The sequence below is a fragment of the Rhinolophus hipposideros genome, assembly GCF_964194185.1.
Source record: "Rhinolophus hipposideros genome assembly, chromosome: 18".
NCBI lineage: Eukaryota > Metazoa > Chordata > Mammalia > Chiroptera > Rhinolophidae > Rhinolophus > Rhinolophus hipposideros.
Genome location: NC_138064.1, coordinates 34,700,541 through 34,722,272, shown reverse-complemented (window position 1 = coordinate 34,722,272; position 21,732 = coordinate 34,700,541). Strand labels below are relative to the sequence as shown.

The window sequence follows — 21,732 nt, the reverse complement described above, 5'->3', positions numbered from 1 at the left end:
AAGTATCTTAATCCCATCATGAGGGCCTCGCCCTCCTGGCTTAATCTAATCCTAATTATTGCCCAGAGACCCCATTTTCCAAATATCATTACATTAGCAGGTAGGGTTCAATATAATGAGTTTGGCAGGGTGGAGGAGGGCACACAAACATTCAGTCCATAACAGTAAGTTGTTTGCATTAGTCTTTTAGCTGATTCATAAAGAAGCCACCATGCATAATGGCATAATTTCTAGTTACTGGAAAATAATTGGCCAAATATGCCGCCAATGGAGAAATGCATTAAAATATAGCGTGAAGTTAACCAGATAGCTCACAATAACATAAGCTGATGCTGATGAGGCTAAATTAACACCTGTTTAGAATTTAAAATCAAGAATAACAGCAACTGAAAGCTATAGCCAACTCATTGTAGCACTGATGATGAGCCCGCAGCTCAGTGTTTTCCAAAGAACTGCTGAACTCCCAACTCCCTGAATGGGCCAGGAGTTCACAGGAGCATCCAAAGTTGTCAGGACCCGAGTGGCAGCCATACTTCCTGAGAGAATACCTCATTTTCATCTCTGACGAAATCTACTCATTTTAGATTATGAATACCAAATTTTAGCCGTGCTATTCTAACTACCAGTTCATGACCCACTGAATCTGTTAGGAATAAGTAGCCCATTTGTAGGTGAAAGTCTGTAGTATTGCATGTCAGTTGCCAAGAGAGTGTTGCATTGAGAGTGAGAGTCTGTTCTTGGCCAGGACGAGGCCGGTAGACCTAAAGCTATCATGGAGATGAGTTCCTCAGGGACCATCTTTTCCATGGTTGTATCCTAGCTCCTAGGACACAAGTCCTTGGCAATTACAGGTTCACAAAACCTTTTTTATGAAAACATGAATAAATACATACTAATATACACATGTTGAAATTGTAGTTGTAAATATCCAAATATATATATACAGTTGCATAAACTATAATAAAATATGGCCAGTGCAGCACGTACTGTAGAACTGTCTTGACCTAAATTTTTTAACAGCTTTCTGCTAGTAAACTTACCATAGATTCAGGTGTAACTCACACATTCCTGTATACCCCATTCAAAGCTCTAAAAAACAGCAGCATCTTTTTTCAGAACAGGTAAGTGTATGGATTTCCTTTCAGTATGCAGGCCCTGACCTACATATTCTCAGTACAGGCACAGCCTTTACTCGGTTCTTCTATCTCATCCCCAACCCCAGCACTGCAGACAACAATAGCACAGGGCCGGCAGCACCTCCTTTCACTCCTCTCCACTTCTTCCAGGAACCTCCATTCTGCCTCTCCAGTGCCCCATCATAAGTGCAAGTAGGTGCCCCTGTGAAAGAAGAGGTAAAACAGCTGTGAAGAGGAAAAAGAAAATCTAACCTGGCACCCTTCAGACAGCCTCTGAACCCCATCTTGCTGTGGCACTGCCCCTTGTTAGCCAGTGCTAAAAATGCAGAGAAAGTGATTCACTTTTCACCATCCATCACCCCTTCCTTGAGAATTATTATCACTTCTCCCAAGTCACAGCTCCCTTTCCATTCTTGGCCTCAGTCCACCCCAGGCTCCCCATTGGGCTCGGAAGCCTCAGGCAAGTCTGCTCTTTCTCCTCTGGGTTGCATTTGCTGCCCCAGGCTAGAGCCTGGTGAGGCTTGAGGACTGGAGCCCTGTCCTGTTCCCTGGCCACCTCCCCTAGGAAGAGTGTAGTGATTTCCATGGTGGCTGCGCTTTTATTGGAAACCCTGTTGTACGGGGTGGGTTGGCTCTGTAATGCGTTTTGGTTTGTTATGCATTTAACAGCCTTCTCTGTGTCTGCCAGGGGACTAACCGCCATGTAGAAAATCGTTTCTATGGGAAAATATATTGAGTCCCAAACAAGTCTCAAACTGTTGGACCACAGCTCCTTTTTAGGTGCCAATCTTTTATTTTTGCATTATGGAATTTTATAGTGGTAAAGGGATAATGAGATGGCTGCTGAGCTTTCAACTTGCCATGTTCACATAATGCAATGTTCTTTCCTGAATCCTGGGCAGAAACCTTTAAACAACACAGGTATCCATCAATCAGAGAGTGAATGAATAATACTCCGTTCACATGTCACACAAGAGTTTGGATAAATCTTAGCAACCAATGTTAAGTGAAAAAAAGAATCCCCAAAGATTGCTATGGCATTATATCCTAAATATAAAATTTAAAATCAAAATATTTTATAATCTTTATAAGGATGATAAAATTATATAAAAGGAAAGGTAGAGAGTATTGAACATAATTCAGGATGGAGCTTGTTTACTCCAGGTGGGGAAGGCTGGGTGATTTCATGGGGCCCAAACCATAGGATTAGATGTGGTACCGTGTTTCCCTGAAAATAAGGCCTAGCCAGACAATCGGCTCTAACGCATCTTTTGGAGCAAAAATTAATATAAGACCCGGTATTGTATTATATTATATTGTATTATTTTATTTTATATTATAGATTAAGACCCGGTCTTATATCATAGTAAAATAAGACTGGGTCTTATATTAATTTTTGCTCCAAAAGACACATTAGAGCTGATTATCTGGCTAGGTCTTATTTTTGGGGAAACACAGTAGTTAAATAACCCAGCTTTTGTTTGGGGTGGCGAGCTCATCGGTGCTTATGAGTATTATGTTAATTAAAACAAAATTCTGTGCACAGATAGAAAAAATAATAAGTGCATTTTTTTCTCTTTGGTTTGAGGGATAAACACTTCTATTACTTTCGTCAGGATCAAATAAGAATGAATGACAAAATTGGTTTTTTAGCCTATATACACTACATAGACTAATAGGTGTTAGTCCGTGACTTTGAAGCTAACCTAAGCATGTCCCATAGGTCAGCAGAAGCACAGCAGCACCTGCTGAGAGGAAAGGATTTGCTTAGCTAGTGAGGTCACCTCAGCTTCAGCCTGTCAGTCTTTGCTGGTCTTGCATACATAAGTTGCTTTAGGAGCCAACTGAGATGAATTACCAGTCCTATTAATAATATTGCACCAGCATCTGAGTGACAAGGTGGGAAGGGCACCAGGCTACATCCAGGTTGTGTCCTGGTTCTGTTCCTCTCTTCTGGGGGACCTAGGCAGGTGCCCCTCTTTGCAGTATATGAGGTGTGATCAAAAGATATGGTGAATGTTTAAATTAAAAAAATACATTACAGTAAAAGACACATTGCCATTAATCCCTCTCAAAATACTGCCCCTCATTTCGAACACACTTATCCCATCGTTCTTGCCACTTTCTGAAGCAGTGCTGGAAGTCCTCTTTCGTGAGTGTCTTCAGTTGCGCTGTTGTGGCTGCTTCAATGTCCTGAATCAATTCAAAACATTTACCTTTCATGGTCATTTTGACTTTGGGGAAGAACCAGAAATAGCATGCTGCTAGATCTGGTGAATAAGGTAGATGAGGACACACCGTAATGTTTTTATTTGACAGGAATTGCTGTACCAGAAGCTATGTGTGACACAGAGCGTTGTCATGATGGAGGATGAAACTGTTTTCCCCTTTCATGTTAATGTGTTGTTCGTGATCCATGATTACAGTACACTTTAAAACAAACCTTCTTTCAACCGTAGCTCACACCCAACTACATTAAACAAGATGAAACTTGTCACACACTGTTACTAAGGTTCAACGTGCCACTTCCCATATTGAAAATCTTTCTGTTGGATGGCACTTGGCAGCAGCATTGACTGTGTTTTTTGATCACACGTCATCGTTGTCTCATCTGCGCAGTAGCCAATATTGCCCTAATTGGGTTGATGACAGCTCACGTGAAATAATAGGTATAAAATTGCCAAGAATAAAGCAGCTTATGTGAAGTAATTGTTGCTGCCTGGGGCACCTGCCTACGTCCCCCACAAGAGAGGAACAGACCAGTCCACAAGTTTACACATTTTTCTTGTTAACTTCATGTTTTCTACATATCAATATCTGTTTTGAGTATCATTTATAAATAATATCTTGTAAATGGTAATTTTACTCTGTAGTAGGCTAAATAACGAACGCCCAAAGATATTAGACCCTTATTCTCGGACCTGTAGCTTTACCTATTTGGAAAATGGGTTTTTGCAGATGGGATTAAGTAAGGATCTTGAAATGAGGAGATTATCCTGGATTATTCAGGTGAGCCCTAAATGCAGTAATTAATGTCCTTATAAGAGAGAGACAGAAGGAGACTTGATACAGGAGAGGAAATGGCAGTGTGAAGATGAAGGTGGAGACCACAAACCAAGGAATGCCCGTAGGCTCAGAAGCTGGAAGAGGCAAGAAACAGATTAGCCCCTAGAGCCTCAGACGGTGACCCTTGCTAACATCTTGATTTCAGACCAAAAAAACTGATTTCCAGCGTCTGACTCCAGAACTTTGAGAGAATTAAATTTCTGTTATTTTAAGCCCCTAAGTTTGTGATTATTTGTTACAGCACCTACAGGAAACTAATACATTCCCATTAACATGTTTTTAAAGATATTTTCTAAAACACAAAATTTCATAGGGTTATAAATCAGTTCAAAATTTTTGTCATTTAAAATTTTAATGTCATAAAAATGAATCTTTAAAATACTACATCTTTGAGAAGTTACAGTTTTGCCTTTTTGGTCTCCCACTAATAAACACACTGCCTGGCACACAGTTGATGCTCAGTAAATAGAAAAACTCATTCAAGAAAAAGAAAATGGTGGTCAATTTGGGCACGTGTTATGTCTCAGATATGGCACATATGAGGTTAGACAATTAAGTTCACGAACTTTCCACTGAGTAAGCGCATATATGTCATAAGATTTTAATTGGCCTCGAGTCTACAGCTGAAGTAAGGAACATCAGTGGATGAACTGAGTATTTAAAAAAAAAAATTATTGTCATTCACATTCTGTCAGTTTCCAGCAATGATTCAACGCATCTTGCTGTAAGAGACAACTAGGGTATTAGGCTGTTAAAGAAAGGACAGAAGAACTGGTGCCGGTGGATGAGCTCTGATTTATAGAATGCTGAGCCTGTCCTCCATGCAATCATGGTCATCGGTAGTAGCTCCTCCTAGGAACTGCCCACACCACTGAACTTGAAATTGCCCACAACCTCTCTTTTCCTAGTGGTATCTGAATAAATAAAGATGAAGGTATATCTGAAGCCATAGCTTCCTCATTATTGCTTGTGCTTTTTAGGTTAAAAACTCCAGTTAGAATGAATTTCTGAAAGCAGTGCTTCTGAAACTTCAGTGTGCATACGCATCACCTGAGGCTTGTGCTGAATTATAGATTCTAACTCACCAGGTCGGGAGTGGGCCCTGTGCTTTCTTCTGCGGGGCCGTGTTTGTGGACCTTGCCTGGAGCAGCAAGGCTCTAGCATCTGGCGCTCCTACCTCCAGGTACCTCTCCCTGACTTCATTTCTCTGCGTTTTGTGCCCCTGCTTCAGGCAGTCAGCCTAGTTCCGCTGCCTTTGCTTGGCAACACTGCCCCCCTCCAGTGTCTGCAGCCTTCACCCTCTGGCTCTGGAACGACGCTCGCGTACATTTCCATCAGCCTGGCTCCCGCAGCGCACAGTTGGTGACAGACAATCTGAAGCCCTGTCACAATAACATCACTCAATGAAAAGAAGAGGAAAGCCACTGAGATGAGAGTGAAATCGATGAGGGAGTCAGGGTTTGGGTAGACCGAATAGAAACAGTAGGAGAAAAAGAGAGAGGAAAAAGAATGAACATGTAGTTGGAAGAAAACGTATTTTAAATGAACTGTTCTGCTGCAGAAATTTCCAGTTAAGACCATTTGCTGGAGTAGTTTCAAATGTTTTTTTTCCAGTGATCCTGTAATTTCTCTAACAGCCAAACGCTTGCTTTGTTTATTCACCTACTGAAAATCTTTTCTGGCCCTTAAATAAGAAGACTTAAAATAAAAATATGTGGTGTCAACTTTATCTGACATTGGAAACACTGGGGTGGTTTAGAAAATTCCACATACCTAGGCTGCAGCTCAGCCAATTAAATCAGAATCTCTGGGGTGTGTCCAAGTCTTTAGTACTTTTTATGTGTGTTTTTTTAATTCTTCCCAGATGATTCCCAAACCGACCTTTACCTTCTAGCAGGTGAATTGAACTCACTGTAAATAAAACTTTAAGAGCTGTCCTTTACTTATTTAGGTGACTTCTCATCTAAACCTTTACCATATTGAAAACTCTGCACAATGTTTTGGAAACACCATCTCCTTTAACCCAGTACCTTCAGCTGAGCAGCTGATTAACTATTCCAGGAGCTTTCAGAAACCCTGGCAACTTTTCATTTTCTCAGTTCCGTGGCTCCCCCTGCTGGCTTTTCTCAGGTAAAGCTCCCTACTCTGCAGAACCTCGCTCCACGTTCTGTTGCTCTGAATCAGCGTTTTAAAGCAGCCTTTCTAATCCCACATCCAACCTCCATGCCATTGGCCATTGCCAAAAACAAACAATTCGAACACTCCAACCTCTTATCTAGTGACACTTTAGCTTAGACCTTAGGGAATGATGGAAGAGAGGAAATGTGTGTGTGTGTGTGTGTGTGTGTGTACACATACACACATGTATTTTGCTTATCTTGCTACTAGCAAATATTCTGATATCCACCATTGATTGTGCTGGTTCTCTGAAAAATAATGAATATTGATACTTACTTTGGATAGAAAATGGGGAAGGAAAGCTTTCATCTATAAGTTCATCTAATCAGACCCTTTCATTATCAACTCACTTCTCACTAGCTACCCTAGGTAGACCAGATAAAAACAAAGCTAGATATAAATGCATGTCCTCATCTTATCACTTCAACTATTTCTTGTAGTATTTCATAGAATTTTACTACATATGACCCTCTGTCTATGGAGGCAGAATTTGATCCTTATTATATCCCGATGCAAAACGTGGTGCAGTGCAACCCTTAGCTCCAATTAAACCTCAGAAGCCTGCCTATTCCATTGTTCTATAGCTCTTGTCATTAGAATGGCCTTCTTTGTTGTATACTATGTCTTACCCCATTTCCCTTGTTGTCCATCTGACTCAGCACAGCATCAGTCAGTCTATACGAGGTGATGTTCTAAGCCATATCTTTGTCACTGAAGGTAAACATTTTTAATCCACCTCAAGTGACATGCATCCGCCACCCTCTGACCTTTCTGGCTATGTCCCATAGCAGACTGCCTTGTTTATTTTTGTCCCTTTCACAGACAGCCCCTGGTTCTGGCACAGCAATCCAGATGGCCTCAACTCGTCTGATCTGATCCAACAATGAAATCTATATTAGTTGTTTATTGCTGCATAACAGTATTACCACAAACTCAGCAACAGTGCACACTTATCAGCTCACAATTGCTGTGGGTCAGGAATGCAGGCCTGGCTTAGCTGGGTGATCTGCTTTAGGGTCTCCCAGGGCGGCAATCAAGGTGTCAGCTGGGCCTGCAAGTCGTCTGAGGTTCGGCTGGGGAAGGATGCGCTTCCGAGCTCACGTGGCTGTTGGCAACCTCCATTTCCGTGCAGGCTGTTGGACAGAGGACCTCAGGTTCTTGCTGGCTATTGGCAGAGGCCACCTTCAGCTCCTTGCCCTGTGGTCCTCCCAGTGTGACTTCTTGCTTTCTCAAAGCCAGCAAGGGAGAAGCTCCTAGCAACATGGGAGTTAGCATCTTACACAATATGATCACAGACATGACATCTTGTCCCTTTTGCCATATTTTGTTGGCTAGAAGCAAATCCCTGGTCCCATCCACACTCAAAGGGAAGAGTATGAACACCAGGAGACGGGGATTATGGGGCCACGTTAAAGTCAGCCCACCCCGGTCTTCTGTGATTTCCACTGGGTGGTCTCATAGAATTTATACTCAGCTAAAAGGCATGAATTTTTTTTTTTTATACCAACTGTTTCCTGCCAGGTATTCCCATCTTGGACAATTAATTAATAGAACCTACGTCCTAGAGTTTATGTTTATAGGTATTAAGTTCCCCAGTGTTAAGTTCAGCCAGCTGTTCCTACCTGATTAAATATTTTTAATCCTGACTCAACCATTAGAATATTATACATCCTTTCTATTTTGTGTCATCAGAGAACGTAAGACATTTTTCTGTTTTTAAGTTGCTGAAAAGGTTAATACCTGGTGTGTGTGTGTGTGTGTGTGTGTGTGTGTGTGTGTGTGTGTGTCTGTTGTTGTTGTTGTTGTTGGACTGGAGGGAGAGAGAGAATGAAAAAAGCCTTGTTTCTAATATGCAAAACCTCATTCTAGAGTCTAGTCAGTTAGCTGTGAATTATTTAACCCCACTTGAGCCACATTTCTCCGTCTGATCCTCCCAGGAGCACACAGTACAGCTCCTGAGAGTGTAGTCTTTCTATTCAAACCAACCTGATTTTGAATTCCAGTTTCCACCCACTTGATAATTATTTTTCTAGATAAAGAGCACACAAGCAGGATAAGAGTTAGGAAGTTCTGCTTTCTCTCTGGCTCCTCTTTGAACTTCATACCGTCTGTCCCAGAGTGGAGTGTGTAATAACCAAGCCAAGCTCTGCTGAGCCTCTTAACAAGTTTCATTTAGGACTTCTCACTGAGGAGCCAGAAAAAATCTTCCAGAACCTAAAGAAGTACAGCTATGAAGCAGTCATTATTTTAGAGATGTTGTATGTGTGCACTTTCAGAGTTTCAGTTTAAAAATCCTAATACTTATTCGGTTCACCGTTTCCTCAGATTCCTTGCTAAGTCAGTTTGAAATCATCAAGGGTACCTGTAGGGTTCCCATCTCACATAACGGAAAATTCTAAAGTGGGAACCCAGCATGTTCCATGTCACCTCATTAGTACATACTTGGGTGAGTCCGTCTATCTGCACTGAATAAGCCACTGAATAGGTTGGATACTCTCTGACCCCTTGACCCAGAAAGAACTATCAGCAGTCCTTGTTCTGCTTAAACCACAGTCATTCTTCAGGGAAAGCCCAGGGACCCGTTTTTAGCAGCCTCTGGGCCTATGCAAAAGCAAAGACTATCAAATTAAGAATTAGTGTTACTATTCATAATCTAGAGTGGTAAGTAAATATCTCGGCCAAACCCTCGTTCTTGAACTCTGAGCTCTACAAATTTAGAATTTGTTTTTCTCTCATTCTTTGTAAAGTAGATGTTTCCTCAGAGAGGCCCTCTTTTTCTTAGTGTCTTCCTCTGCCTGTCACAGAGGGTGAGATTTAAGCCATACCTGTCAGCTCATAGGTAAGTCTGGAGGAATAAGTTTAAGGTCTTTAAATCATAGTTCATCAAGGTCAGGCAGTGTGAACCTCTGCTGATAAGGTGAGATTTTTCCTTGTTTTTCTTTAGCAGATGCTGAAAGTCCAGGAAATCACAGAGCCACCCTTCTGGGAACTGTATATATGTGAATATAGGGAAGTAAGACCATTTTGTTGCTGTATTTTGGCATTTGCTGAAGAATTCCAAATGTTTTCCTGGGTCTTATATCCCTCTCCCAAGATCCATATCTGTATTTCCAGCTGCCCTTTATACATCCCCTGTCTTGACCTGCAGGCATTTCTAACATTTAAAAGACCCAGAACTATACACATTGTCCTCAGCCCCCAAACATGCTTTATTGCCTGCATTCCCAATTTCAGCTAATAACTTCTTGTTCCCTATAGAGTGGCTCTTAAACAGTAAGAAACGCACTTTGCATCAAGATTCACAATGCACACAAGAGAGAGAAACAGAGATACAACTTGAACAAAAGTTTCATTTAAATCAATATATGTCTTTACCATGCATGTTACCCTCTGATAGTTTATGTTTATTTCTTGTTTTGAAAAATGCTGTCAACACTCTGAATGAAATATGCCATCTTACAATGGGTCATGAGACCTGTAGTTTGAGAAAATCTAAAACAGGTAAAACACAGTTGCCTTGGATTTGGTCCTTGGTCCTTGGCCTCCCATTCCATAACCTCGTCTGCAATCTCGTCATACCAGACTTCACACTTCATGCTGTTGCCCATTCATTCATTAGCCAGCATTTCCTGAGTGTATATTTGATGCCTGGCACATGGTAGGCACTAGGGATCCAAAGGTAAACATAACGGTCTCCACTCTGAGGTCCACAGTCCAGTGGGGAGACACGAGTAACCTAACAATTGAGGTGGTGAGTGGGTCTACAGGAAGCCCTCAGAGATCACAAAGATCGCTGCATGTTACATGGACCAGAGAGTCCAAAAAGCCCTTCAGGAGAAGGTGACCCATGAGCGGAAGATAGAATCAGAGGTCGGAGTTATGCTGGCCAATCCTGGGCGGGACATTCCAGAAGAGGAAACCATGGTGGGAAGGCTTGGAGGCACATGCAGAGGGAGAATGTGGAGAACTGAAAGCATTTTGACATAAGCCTTTCCTTATAGTCACAACACTTTGCTGACACTCCCACTCTTTCTTTACTTGGCCAACCATGACCCAGTGTTCTTAAATATCCTCTCCTACAGAGCTTTCCTCCCTGCCCCCGGCATACCCAGCTTTGGGGTCTCACCTCCCTCTCCCCACACTTCCAAGAGAACCCCTGTGTTGAAGGCAGCTCATCACTGCCTGTTCGTCCGCCTCACTTGAGTGGGAGCCCCAGGTTCATCCCTGTCTTCTGTGATGAACACAGTAAACGTTAGCCCAGTGAAGAGATGAACCAGATGAACCAGTAAAGGAACCGGGAGATGTTCCAGCCACGACACAGGTTTAAGGTGAAGCTGCTTAAATGAACATGCAGAAGACTGTATGGCGTATCAAAGCATGTCGTCTTAAGATTTCAGAGGGCCTCAGATGCTCGGTTACAGATGTGGTAACCACGGTTTAAATGTTGGTGGCACACCGGATGCAATTTTTTTTTTCCCCACACTCTTTTATTTGCAAAAGATTCTTTTTGGCTTTTAGAGAACACTACCTTTTCCTCCCAACGTAAAAGTATCTTGATAGTGGAATTTCTTAGTTGATTAATATAAATGAAATTCTGACATCAGAGAAAACACGCACACGCTTCCTCTAGTGCAGAAGTAACCCGTCGTCACTAAACATGAATTTCATCTGAGCTGCCTTTCCCAAAAAGGCTTTTACAAGAAGCAAATCTGACTTAATTTTTCTTTTCCTTTGCCTACTTTCTTTGCCCACTTTGTTTTTTATTGTGCCATTGCCCCAGAGTTGTAAGCAGGAGAAGAATTTGAGGTCTGGAATCTCATGAGTCAATGCTATAATAACAACAAAAAAGAGTCTTCTATATTTGCAGGTAATTTTTGTGCGATGGCCATAATGTTTGATCATCTCTTTGAAACAGAACACTGGATCTGGATGAGGCTAGCACCTACGAAAAGGTTTTGCGAACACAAACATTGTAGAAACAGATCCAGTGAGGGTAACAAGCATACCTTTCTTTACTAGGCATGAGAGGGCAAGGTTTCAGGTGCTGGCTGGACTTTTCATTCTTTGTAAAACATTCAGAAGGTCTGTTTCATATGTGATGGATTAAGTTGTGATCAAGTTGTGATTTCCGAGCCGAAAGTTCCTCCTTTGAGTTGCTAAAGTTGAATACCGTTGAACCCCTTTGTCCTTCATGCAGAATCCAGTGTGAGCTCAAAGTGGGGGGTCCCCCAATGCGGTGGGGGTGCTGCCCACACTCTGATTGTCTCCCTGTTTTGAATTCATGTCGGAATTAGTGAAAAGAAGAGAAAATGCCTTTTGTGGAGACACGGTTATCACATTGTTTCTGGCACAGTGTCTTGCTCTCTTCCCCTATCTTCCAGCCCTTCCAGCCCTGTCGCCTGTCTCCTTCCCATCCCACCCAGCCCACCAACAGTGTGACCTTATTTGTGTAGATCTGCCTGTTACTGTTAGTATTATTAGTATTTGTAAGATTAACTAGTTACAGTTTAAAAAAATTGTATTATCAGATCTCCTGAACCCAGATTCAGTGTTTCAGTGAGGGGCATAGTACACGTGTTTAACCTCGACTCACCAGAGAAGGAAGCAGAAAGTGAAGCCCTCGCTATGTGTGTGCCACCCTTTGACTTCACAGCCCCGTCCCCTCTCCCAGTAGGTGAACGCATACGTCATCAGAGCTCTGTATTTTCTTTTTGCCTAGTAGTACCTGCTAATCCTCAGAGATAAAGTGAATACACTCCATTACCTCCCAAGATACCTGCCATTTCTCTTGTTTTGCCAGCTTCTGGCTCTATCTCTTGTGCTTTCTAACTTGTTTGGCTCTTTGTGTTGGTCCATGATACTTCAAGAACATGTGGCACTGACTCCCATGACCAGGGGTCACTGTGGAAGTAGGGGGGCTAGATTCTCCCACATGGCCAGCACCAGCCTCACCTGACCCCATTTTCTGTCGGTGCTTTGAATAATATCTAATACATACACAGTGGTTACTGCATGCCAGGCAGTGTTCTCGCCACCGATGAGGTGGGTTCTGTTACTGTGTCCAGTTTACAAATGAGGGAATTGAAGCTCAATGAGGTTATGTTTTACTCAAGGTCACATGACCGGTATGTAAGTAGGGGAGCAAGGAGTCCGTCTCCAGTGTCTGGGCTCTTAACCCTTCACCTCTAATGTTCTCAATCAGCAATTGACCATGACCAGTGAGTATCACAGCAATGGATGATGGACCTGGAAATTCAAGGGGAGTGTGCCCAGCTATATGGGAGCTGGAAATACCCTTTAATTCCTTTAACCACATCAGACATGGGGATGGAAAAGCACATAGGGAGAGAAGATGGAGGTGTGGGCAGAGAAAGAAAAAGAGTAGGGAGAGCAGTGTTTTGGTAAGAGGAAAACTGTAAGTCACATAATTAAAGATGTTAACTACTGAGCAGTAGGGCCAGTGGAGGATATGTGCCCCCCGAGTTTCCTGTCCTGTTTCTTTGAAACATTCTGATGTTCAGACAGAGGATGGCAGGGGGATGACAGCATTCTTAGAACTGTTCAATGATGAGACATCAGATACTGGAGTGAAGGACAAAAGCTCATGAAATAATCATGAGAGACACGGACATACTCTGTTCAGTTCCAGGAAGATGACAGTTTATCGTCTGAGTCCTAAACCTACTTATTAAGTTTGGAGTTGATAAAATGCAGCCGATTTAACTTGTCTTCTTGCATTCAGCTGCATTTGTTAAAACACAGACATTCATCTTGGGTGGCTCTTTAGCTGGGTTTGTTTTTACTGAAATAAAATTCCTGGCACACGATAATGGAAAAAAAAAAATCCAGAGTTTCATCATATGCAGTGTACTGTTTTCTACACTGGAGAATTTTGAGTGCTTTGGAAATAATAAGTCTGTTTCCACAATTTCCTGTTCTCCTCTAGGTTCTTGGAACGCCAAATGAAGACACTTGGCCTGGAGTCCATTCTTTACCACATTTTAAGCCAGGTATGTTTCATTAATTACAAATGACTAAGTGCTTCCTATATACAAACGGTGAAGATATAAATGTTCCTCCTCAAGCTAATATATTGCCTTGAAAAAGTCTGGTTACTTTTGCCATTGTGTATTCTACTGATTAGTGGAGTTGTCTTTTTATTTTCACATTTTGTCTGTAATGATCAAATTAATGACATCCCTCATGAGAGATTTTCATCATATGTAGCTTATTTGATTTCACTGGCTAATCTTGACATAAATATTCATTTCATCATCAGTTAAACTAGCATCCATGTCTATAAAAATTAAATTTAAATCAGGCTACTACACTCTGTGTAACTTCTTGTAATAATATTAGGAAAAAGTACTAAATTGTAAAAACGAAGACATCACATTTTGATTTCCTTTTAAAAAACTAGTAATATGTGATCAATTAATTTGTATTTAGACATGAAATGTTCTGAATGTCCTACTGTACAGCATTCAGTCTTTTCCTAAACTGGAAAATCTTGAGAAAATGCAGAATTTAAAAATAAACTGTCACGTTTTTTACCAGTAGGTGGCAGTCAAGAAACTTTCAGTTTTAATAATTACGCTTAACAGAAGAAGAATCTCAAACATGGCCTATTTAACTTTTATAGGAGGGATGAAAGGTTTGGAATTGGAAATTTAATAAAAATCAGTGGAATGAATTATTGTAAAGTGATTCTCTTGTTGGTTGTTTTTTTTTTCTTTTCTCCTTTACAAAACATGCATTATAAAATGCAGACCCACCATAAAATTACTGAAAGGGATTTTTATGGAAGATCTAATAGTTCATTATTTTATGAGGGAAAAGAGCTATGAATAATTTCTGTTATAGGAGCCAAGTATATTCTTTTTCTTCTCTCCCCTTCTTTTGGGGGACCATCAGGAATAAATTATCAATCCCAAAGAATGACTGAGTTGGGAAACTATTTTTGTTCTTATTATTTTTTTTCTGAAAGTGTAGAGTGTGCTGAGAATTCTTTTATCTTCTTCAGTGCCCCAAGGACTATTTGTACTTTTACTGAAAATTTTAAATAACTCTGTGTTCTAAAAGACTATAGAAACTTAACAATTTAAGAAGGATTTCTTTTCTTTTTTTTTTAACGAAGTGGGAACCATCCTCTTAACTGTTCCAGTTTTCCCTAATGGAGTCGAAGTGAGAACACAGTTCTTAATAAATGTTCCAAATGTGGGCTCTTAAAGAAGGTTAACGTCCCCATGTTAGTATCTAAAAAGTTAAGTCTTGGGAAATAAAACAGGAGGATATGAAAAGATTTTAAATAAATAAAGTTGGATGCAGAAAGGAACAATTATGGCAGTCATTTGGCCTGCCAAGTTTCTGCACTGTAAAACATGGAGTAATTTGTTTATTTTGGTGTAAATAGAAATTATCTTCATCAACAGTATACAAAAGCATTTATTAGATGTGTTCTGGAAATTAATATGATGTAGTGCAAAATAAGTTAACAAATTGGGGATTTCCTGAGATCAGGAACTGTGCATAGTACACGATTTTGGTGTTCAAGAAATGTTTGTTGCCCTGAATTATATTGAATGTTTAAAATCAATTATTACTTATGTGACTCTTCTAATAGACAGATATATGTTGCAGTTATTAATATTATATACAAGTGCCACTAAAGACATATAATACATAGAAGGTAATGGTGGTCCAGAAGAATAACGTGTTTGGATGGTATAAGGTGTGTTACTGACAAGAAAGAAAGATATTGTGGGCAAAGCTTGGGGATTGTGGATAAGAGCAGATGTGATAAATGCTTCCAGAGTTGGCTTGGCATTGAGGCAAAGGAAGCAAATCTATGAGTCTTTTCATGTAGCATGTAACCAGACCATCAGGAGTCCTCGTCTCTGACCCCTGGACTTCATACTCCAAGGAAAGCAGATACCCATTCCCAGAGGAGAAAAATATCTGTGCTAGGGTCCATTGTTTCATCCCTACTCATCACCTCCTTGTTCTACCCCCAAAGAGTGCCTTGGAAAGTCTGAGGGAAAACAGAAAAACTCTGAGCTATGAGGGCCTACTTTGTTGTGTTTAATAGGCTTTATTTTTTAGAGTAGTTTTAGGTTCATAGCAAAATTGAGTGGAAGTTATAGACTTTCCCATATACCCCTACTCCCGCACCGCATTGCCCGCCCATTGTCATCGTCCCCCACCAGAGGGGTGCGTTGGTTATATTGAAGGGCCTTCGTTGACATGTCAACATCACCCAAAGTCCATAGTTTACATTAGGATTCATTCTTGTTGTGTGTCCTATGGGTTTAGACAAATGTATAATAACATGTACCTACCATTATAGTATCATATGGAGTAGTTTGCCCTGAAAATCCTCAGTGTTCTGCCTATTCGTTTCTCCCTCCCCCCTTGCCCTTGGAAACCACTGACCTTTTTATTGTCTCCATAGTTTTGCCTTTTCCAGAATGTCATACATGAGAGAGAGAGAGCCATCAAAATATTTGAGGAAAGAACTTCCCAGATGTAAAGAACAGCAAGTACAAAGGCCCTGAAGTGGGAAGGATGGGTGTAGAAAATGAGGTCAGAAAGAGCAGGGACTGAGGCAGGTCACGTAGGGTCTTGAGGGCTACTAGGAGTCTTTCATCATTTACTCTGAATGATGTAGAAAGCACTGGAAGGTTTTGAACAAGGCATTACATGATCTGAGTGACATCTTATTTAGTAGGATCACCATGGCCCTTGTGCTGAGAATGGGGGGCCAGGGCAGAAGTAGGGAGACCAGTGAGGAGACCTGACAAAAGTCTAGGGGAGAGATGATGAAATGTACCATGAATAAAATTATCTACCTTCTCAATGTCTGTGTTTTTCCCTTGGAAAGTCTAGCAAAACTGGAGCAACATTTTAAGAACAATTGTTAAAATAGTGAAAGAATAATTATGTAACAACTCTGTTTTATTCTTTAGTACTTAGCCTGTATATATCCTCTTCTGCTCTTACATTTATGCTAACACAAAATTCCTTAACTTCATCTTATTCCCATAGCAACCAGGCAGCTGGGCCAGACACAGTTCCATAAATTAAATAAATATGTAACATGCACACATGTGTATGTGTGCATGTATGTGTGTGTGTACTACATATAATGAATCTAACCTACTGCTTTTCAACTATCATTTACTTCTATTTAAATTTCTCTTTTAAAAAAATGGGATGTGGGTCTGTTTATTCTTTGAACCTGATTGCCTCCCCATTTCTTTTCCCTCACCCTCGGGATTCTGATCTCAAAAGTATCCATCTCTCCTTCCCCTTCCTCTCTTTTCTCCCTCCCTCTTTTTCCCCCTCTCGCTACCCCCTCTTTCACCTCCTCTCTCTCTCCTTCTCTCCTACTGAAGTGACTCCTTTTATCACTGTCTTCAGGATGCTTGCTGTGGGCCAGCCTCAGAGGAGAGAGATTACATTGTGCTATCCTTAGCACTTTAGTAATTCTGTCACCTTTGATTAGACTCATTACGGACCAAGCCCCATTCTCTAACAAAAAGTTTAAGAGTCCACAGCAAAGAAAGACATTTTTCCTTTCACTTGTGTCACAGTTACTCATCAATGGGATGCATTTACATAATGCTTCAGTTTCCTTCTGGGATAGCTTTTTTACATCAAGCAAAGCAACATGGCTCATCTACCTCAGGGGAAGTGATGCTTGAAATTCTTCGTTATAAGACAGACGTAGCATTTTTTTTTTTCCAAAACACAGTCTAGCGTACCTATTTGAGAGGCTTTGTAGAATTGTGGTAACCCTAAATCAGGACCAAATGTAGGTAGACACCTGCGGTTCTCCCAACTGGTAGAATCAGCGTGAGGGATTGAGAAGTCAGAGAAGACTCTGGGATTTCCTGCTGTCAAGGAAAACCCTGGGGTCGCTTGAGCTGGGAGTATGAATGGTGTTGTGGTTGTGCCACAACTAAGCAAATTGAACATTAGAGCTGGAAGACCCTCCAGCCCTCCAGAGGGGGTATCTAGTCTTGCTCTTTCCTTTGTAAGGTTAGGAGCCTGAGGTCAGCGACATTAAAAAACTTTCCTGAAGTTAGTGTCAGAGGCGGAAGTAGATCCAGTTCTCCCTGGATTTCAGTTCAATGTTGTTTTGTCCAGTTTAAATCATGGAAGATCATGCTACTGGCCCTGTATCATTATTTCTCATTGTCCTTCTTCTAGGGAATGTTTTATTGATAATTAGTCTGTAAAGAACATGTCAGAAAAGTAGAGAGGATCTGATCTCTGTATTTGACAAAATACATCAAACCACAAATAATCACTTAGCGTAAAATAGTTTGGCCCCAAAATAACATGTAGACTTCATGTCTGATACTTTGAATCATCTCTTAAATGCTTCCAACAAAAGCGGCATTCAACAGCTGTTTAATGACAAATTATTATTCAGGAGTTTGAAAAAGAAAGGCACTGTAAAATTCAGGGAGAAAAAAATGCTGCTAGAGCGGAAGTGATTAAAAGTAATGAAATTTAGACTAAAATAATTCTATTTTCCCAAATCAAGCAAAAGAACAGAGCATTTCTAAAGTGATTATATCATGCCTAAGAGAAAGTTATCTAATACAAGAGGCTATTTGATTAAGGCAATTTGGATGAAGAAGAATTTCTTACCATGAATGAAGTAAGATAAAAAAACAAGAATTTGCCATTGCAGGCACATTGCAGAATGGTAGTATTTTAAACATTCTATGCCTAAAACTAAGCCCACAGACACAGTGACTTCGAAGGCAACATTTAAATATGGACTTAGTTGTACTAACACTTTGTGATGAGCTGAAAAACTTCTCCTCCAGTCCTGCCTATTTCCAGGCCTGACTGGGGCCCCAAAACTAAATAGATCTAGACTTCGTAATTCCAGAGGGAAGATGTAAATTATACCATGCTGATAACGCCTTACATTTTATGTTGTATTTTATTATTTACAAAGCACTTTAATATATTATCTCACTTGGTATTTAGAGTAACTTTGAGTTGTGATGATGTTATTGTCCTAATACCATTATCCCATTTTACAGACAAGAGAACTAGGAAATTGAGGCTTAGAGAGATTGTGTGGCTTGGCAAGGCCACATATCCAGTATGTAGCAGAGCCAAAACTCAAGCCTAGGTCTTTCATTCCCCGGGCCTGGAATCCCCACTAATGTCTGTGTATCTTTTTTTTTTTTTTGGCGGGGGGGGGGGGGGCTTTTTTCTTTTTTAATTTCAGGTGTACAAAACAATAATAGACATTTATCATTTATATCCCTCACACAGTGATAACCCCCCTCTCCCATCTACTACCCCCATGACATCGCACACAGCCATTCATTTCCACTGTCTCTATTCCTAATGCTGAATTCCATTTCTTGTAACTATATATATAATATATACATATATTATATATATTCTTGTAACTATATATACATATATATATATATATATATATATATATATATATATATATATATATATATAATTGTAGTTAACATTCATTATTGTTCAGCTTCAGCTTCAGGTGTACAGTGCAGTGATCAGGCATCTACATCTTCCCTGAGGTGGTCTCCCTAGTGGGACAAGTGTCCATTGGATACTCTGTAAAAGCTTTATAACATTGTTGATTACACTCCCAAAATTGACTTTCGTATCCCTGTGGCAATCTTGTTATTATGCAACCATAAAGAAGAATGAAATCTTACCAGTTGCAACAATATGGATGGACCTAGAGAACATTATGTTAAGTGAAATAAGTCAGACAAAGACAAATACCATATGATCTCACTTATATGCGGAATCTAAAGAAAAGAATAAATGAATGAACTAATCAGAAACAGTCCGTGTATTTCTTGAAGCAACAGCTTCCCCAGCTGTAGACAAAGAAATATGAGGGAGAATTGTCAGACTCCTCACAGCCCTGCCTTGTGGCATCTTGGCAAAGATCTGTATCTTCTTGTAGGTACCAGAACCCACCCTCCACACACTAAATATGGGCATTAAGCCCTTTAAACCTGTTCTTCCAATCAGTTGTCAACTACGAAGTGCCCTATGTGGGTGTTTTGTTTCAGAGAACTGCCCAGTTTCATGGTTTGTCGACCTGAGGAAGTTTGAACCCTTTCCCTTTATTCACCCTCTGGGCTTTCCCCTGGTCTTTAAGGTGATGGAAAAGCTGGGGAAGCAGCAGAAATTGTTGGATGGGATATTCCGTGCAGGAAGGATGCGAGGTGGGCATCTTCCTGCCATGTTACCCTGCACAGACCACACCTATGGTCGGGAAACCTGGGGCCATGCAGAGACACCTTCCATACTCTTCCAGAAGAATCACATCTGCTCCACCCAGCTCACAGATTTCCTATGGAAATTAAATGAGATTATGTTTTTATATTCTCTTTGTTACTTTAATTTTAAGAAGGTTTAAGCTAGCTATATAATTGCTATAAAAGTGCTTTTAAGCTGTTAAAGGCATGTACCTATGAAATAATATTTTGTACTATTTATATAGTGTCCTCTGCCTGGTACATTCTTTCCCACTTGTCCTTTGTGCTTTCCCTCAAGAATCTTTTTTTAGGTTTTGTTTTCCTATGGATTGATAGCAACTGTAATGATCATGGATTACATTTGATTGTACAAGGGTGTAACCATGTGATGGTTATACGAATGGGCTTTAAAATGATTATGCAAATATGTGACTCATCTCAGATTGTATTGCTAAAAACACTGTGGGTGTGTTTGACCCAAGGCTTAGGACATGTAGCCACCCACCATCAACCACTCCCTTCTTCAACTTGGCCGCCCCTCCTCCCGCCAATAAATGCCACTCTGGTCATATAGTGAAAAAGCCAGTTAATTAGTAAATGTATGAAATAAGTGAACTTTATAGAGCAGAGGAACTATTCCTAATAAATAAAGAACTTAAAAAGACAGGAAGGGCAGACTGTCTTTACTTTCATACTTGCTGGTGGTGGCCGTCATGCTGGGCGGTCACTGGTGACTGCAAGCTACAGGGAGAATGCTCACGCCGAAAGCCCATATTTCAGTCTGCACTCCCCATGTTTCAAGTCCTTGATAGGTGCCAGGCAGTCGTGCACAGAGCAGAAAAACCCCTTTCCTTATGGAGCTTATGTGCTAGACGGGAGACAAGATAGTAGACAAATTACAGGTTAGCATGGCTGGAGAAATGTGACCACAGAGAGAGGGCAACACGTGATTCAGAGAGGCTGGTCCTAGGTGGCCAAGGTGAGGCATTAGGGTTTTATGTGAAATGTGAGAGAAATCATGAGTGGGTTTTTTGAAAAGGGAAGGAAATTGATGTTTTATGTTTTCAAAAGGACCCTAACTGGCTACAAAAAGTCACGGGCCTACTCAAGAGATAGAAAGAGGCTTCATCTCAAGTGTGAACTTCTCTTTTTTTTTTTTTTTTAGGTTTATTTTATTTTATTTTATTTTTACATCCCTCACACCGTGAACCTCCCTCCCCCCATCCATCTCTTGATTGGGAATTCCTGAGCTCTGGGTTGAGAAGGGTCGATAATGGCAAGTCCTGGCTTGGGGGAAATGAGTCTCACACTGGTTAGCAGTCATAGACATGGGATAGTTTTTTCCCCATAGGTTCATAGCTGACCAAGGATTTGATATGAAACAAGTCAATAGGTATGGCCAATGCTATAACATAAAAGTAAGAAACAGACCCAAATCTTGATAATCATTCAAAAACGTGAAATACTGTGTAGTCCCTTCTCATCTGCGGTTTTGTTTTCTGCATACCAGTTATCAGCGGTCAACCGAGGTCTGAAAATATTAAAAGGACAATTCCAGAAATTGACAATTCATAAGTTTTAAAATTTTCACGTTCTGAGTAGCATGATGAAATCTCGCGCCACCTTGCTCCGTCCCGCCCAGGGCATGAATCATCCCTTTGTTCAGCGTCTCCACACTGAATACATCCCCTGCATATTAGTCACTCAGTATCATCTAGGTTATCAAATTGACTGTCCAATAACACAGTGCTTATATTCAAGTAACTCTTACCTTACTTAATAATGACCCAAAGCACAAGGGTAGTGACATTGGAAATTCAGATATGCAAAAGAGAAGCTGGAAGGTACTTCCTTTAAGTGAAAAGGAAGGAATGTATATATAGGAGAAAACGTAGTATTATAGTGTTTGTACTATCTGTGCTTTCAGGCATCCTCCGGGGATCATATCCCTCATGGACAAGGGGGGACGACTGTAGCAATTCAGTTCCTCACCAATAGAAAGCCCCATGGATGGGATTATCTTTATGAATTGTAGAAACCCATTTCAGTGCAAAGCAGAGATTTCTGTACTGACT

The 21,732-nt window shown here is 40.7% G+C and overlaps 1 protein-coding gene across 3 annotated transcripts in view; it reads left to right on the top strand.

The window, feature by feature from the left end:
- Positions 1–21,732, top strand: part of CDK14 (cyclin dependent kinase 14) — a 563,325-nt gene that overhangs the window by 401,943 nt on the left and 139,650 nt on the right. For all 3 annotated transcript variants that reach the window (XM_081079441.1, XM_081079443.1, XM_081079442.1), the window contains one exon: positions 13,327–13,390. In XM_081079441.1, coding sequence (XP_080935567.1) covers positions 13,327–13,390 — 64 coding nt within the window. The remainder of the gene's footprint in view (positions 1–13,326; positions 13,391–21,732) is intronic.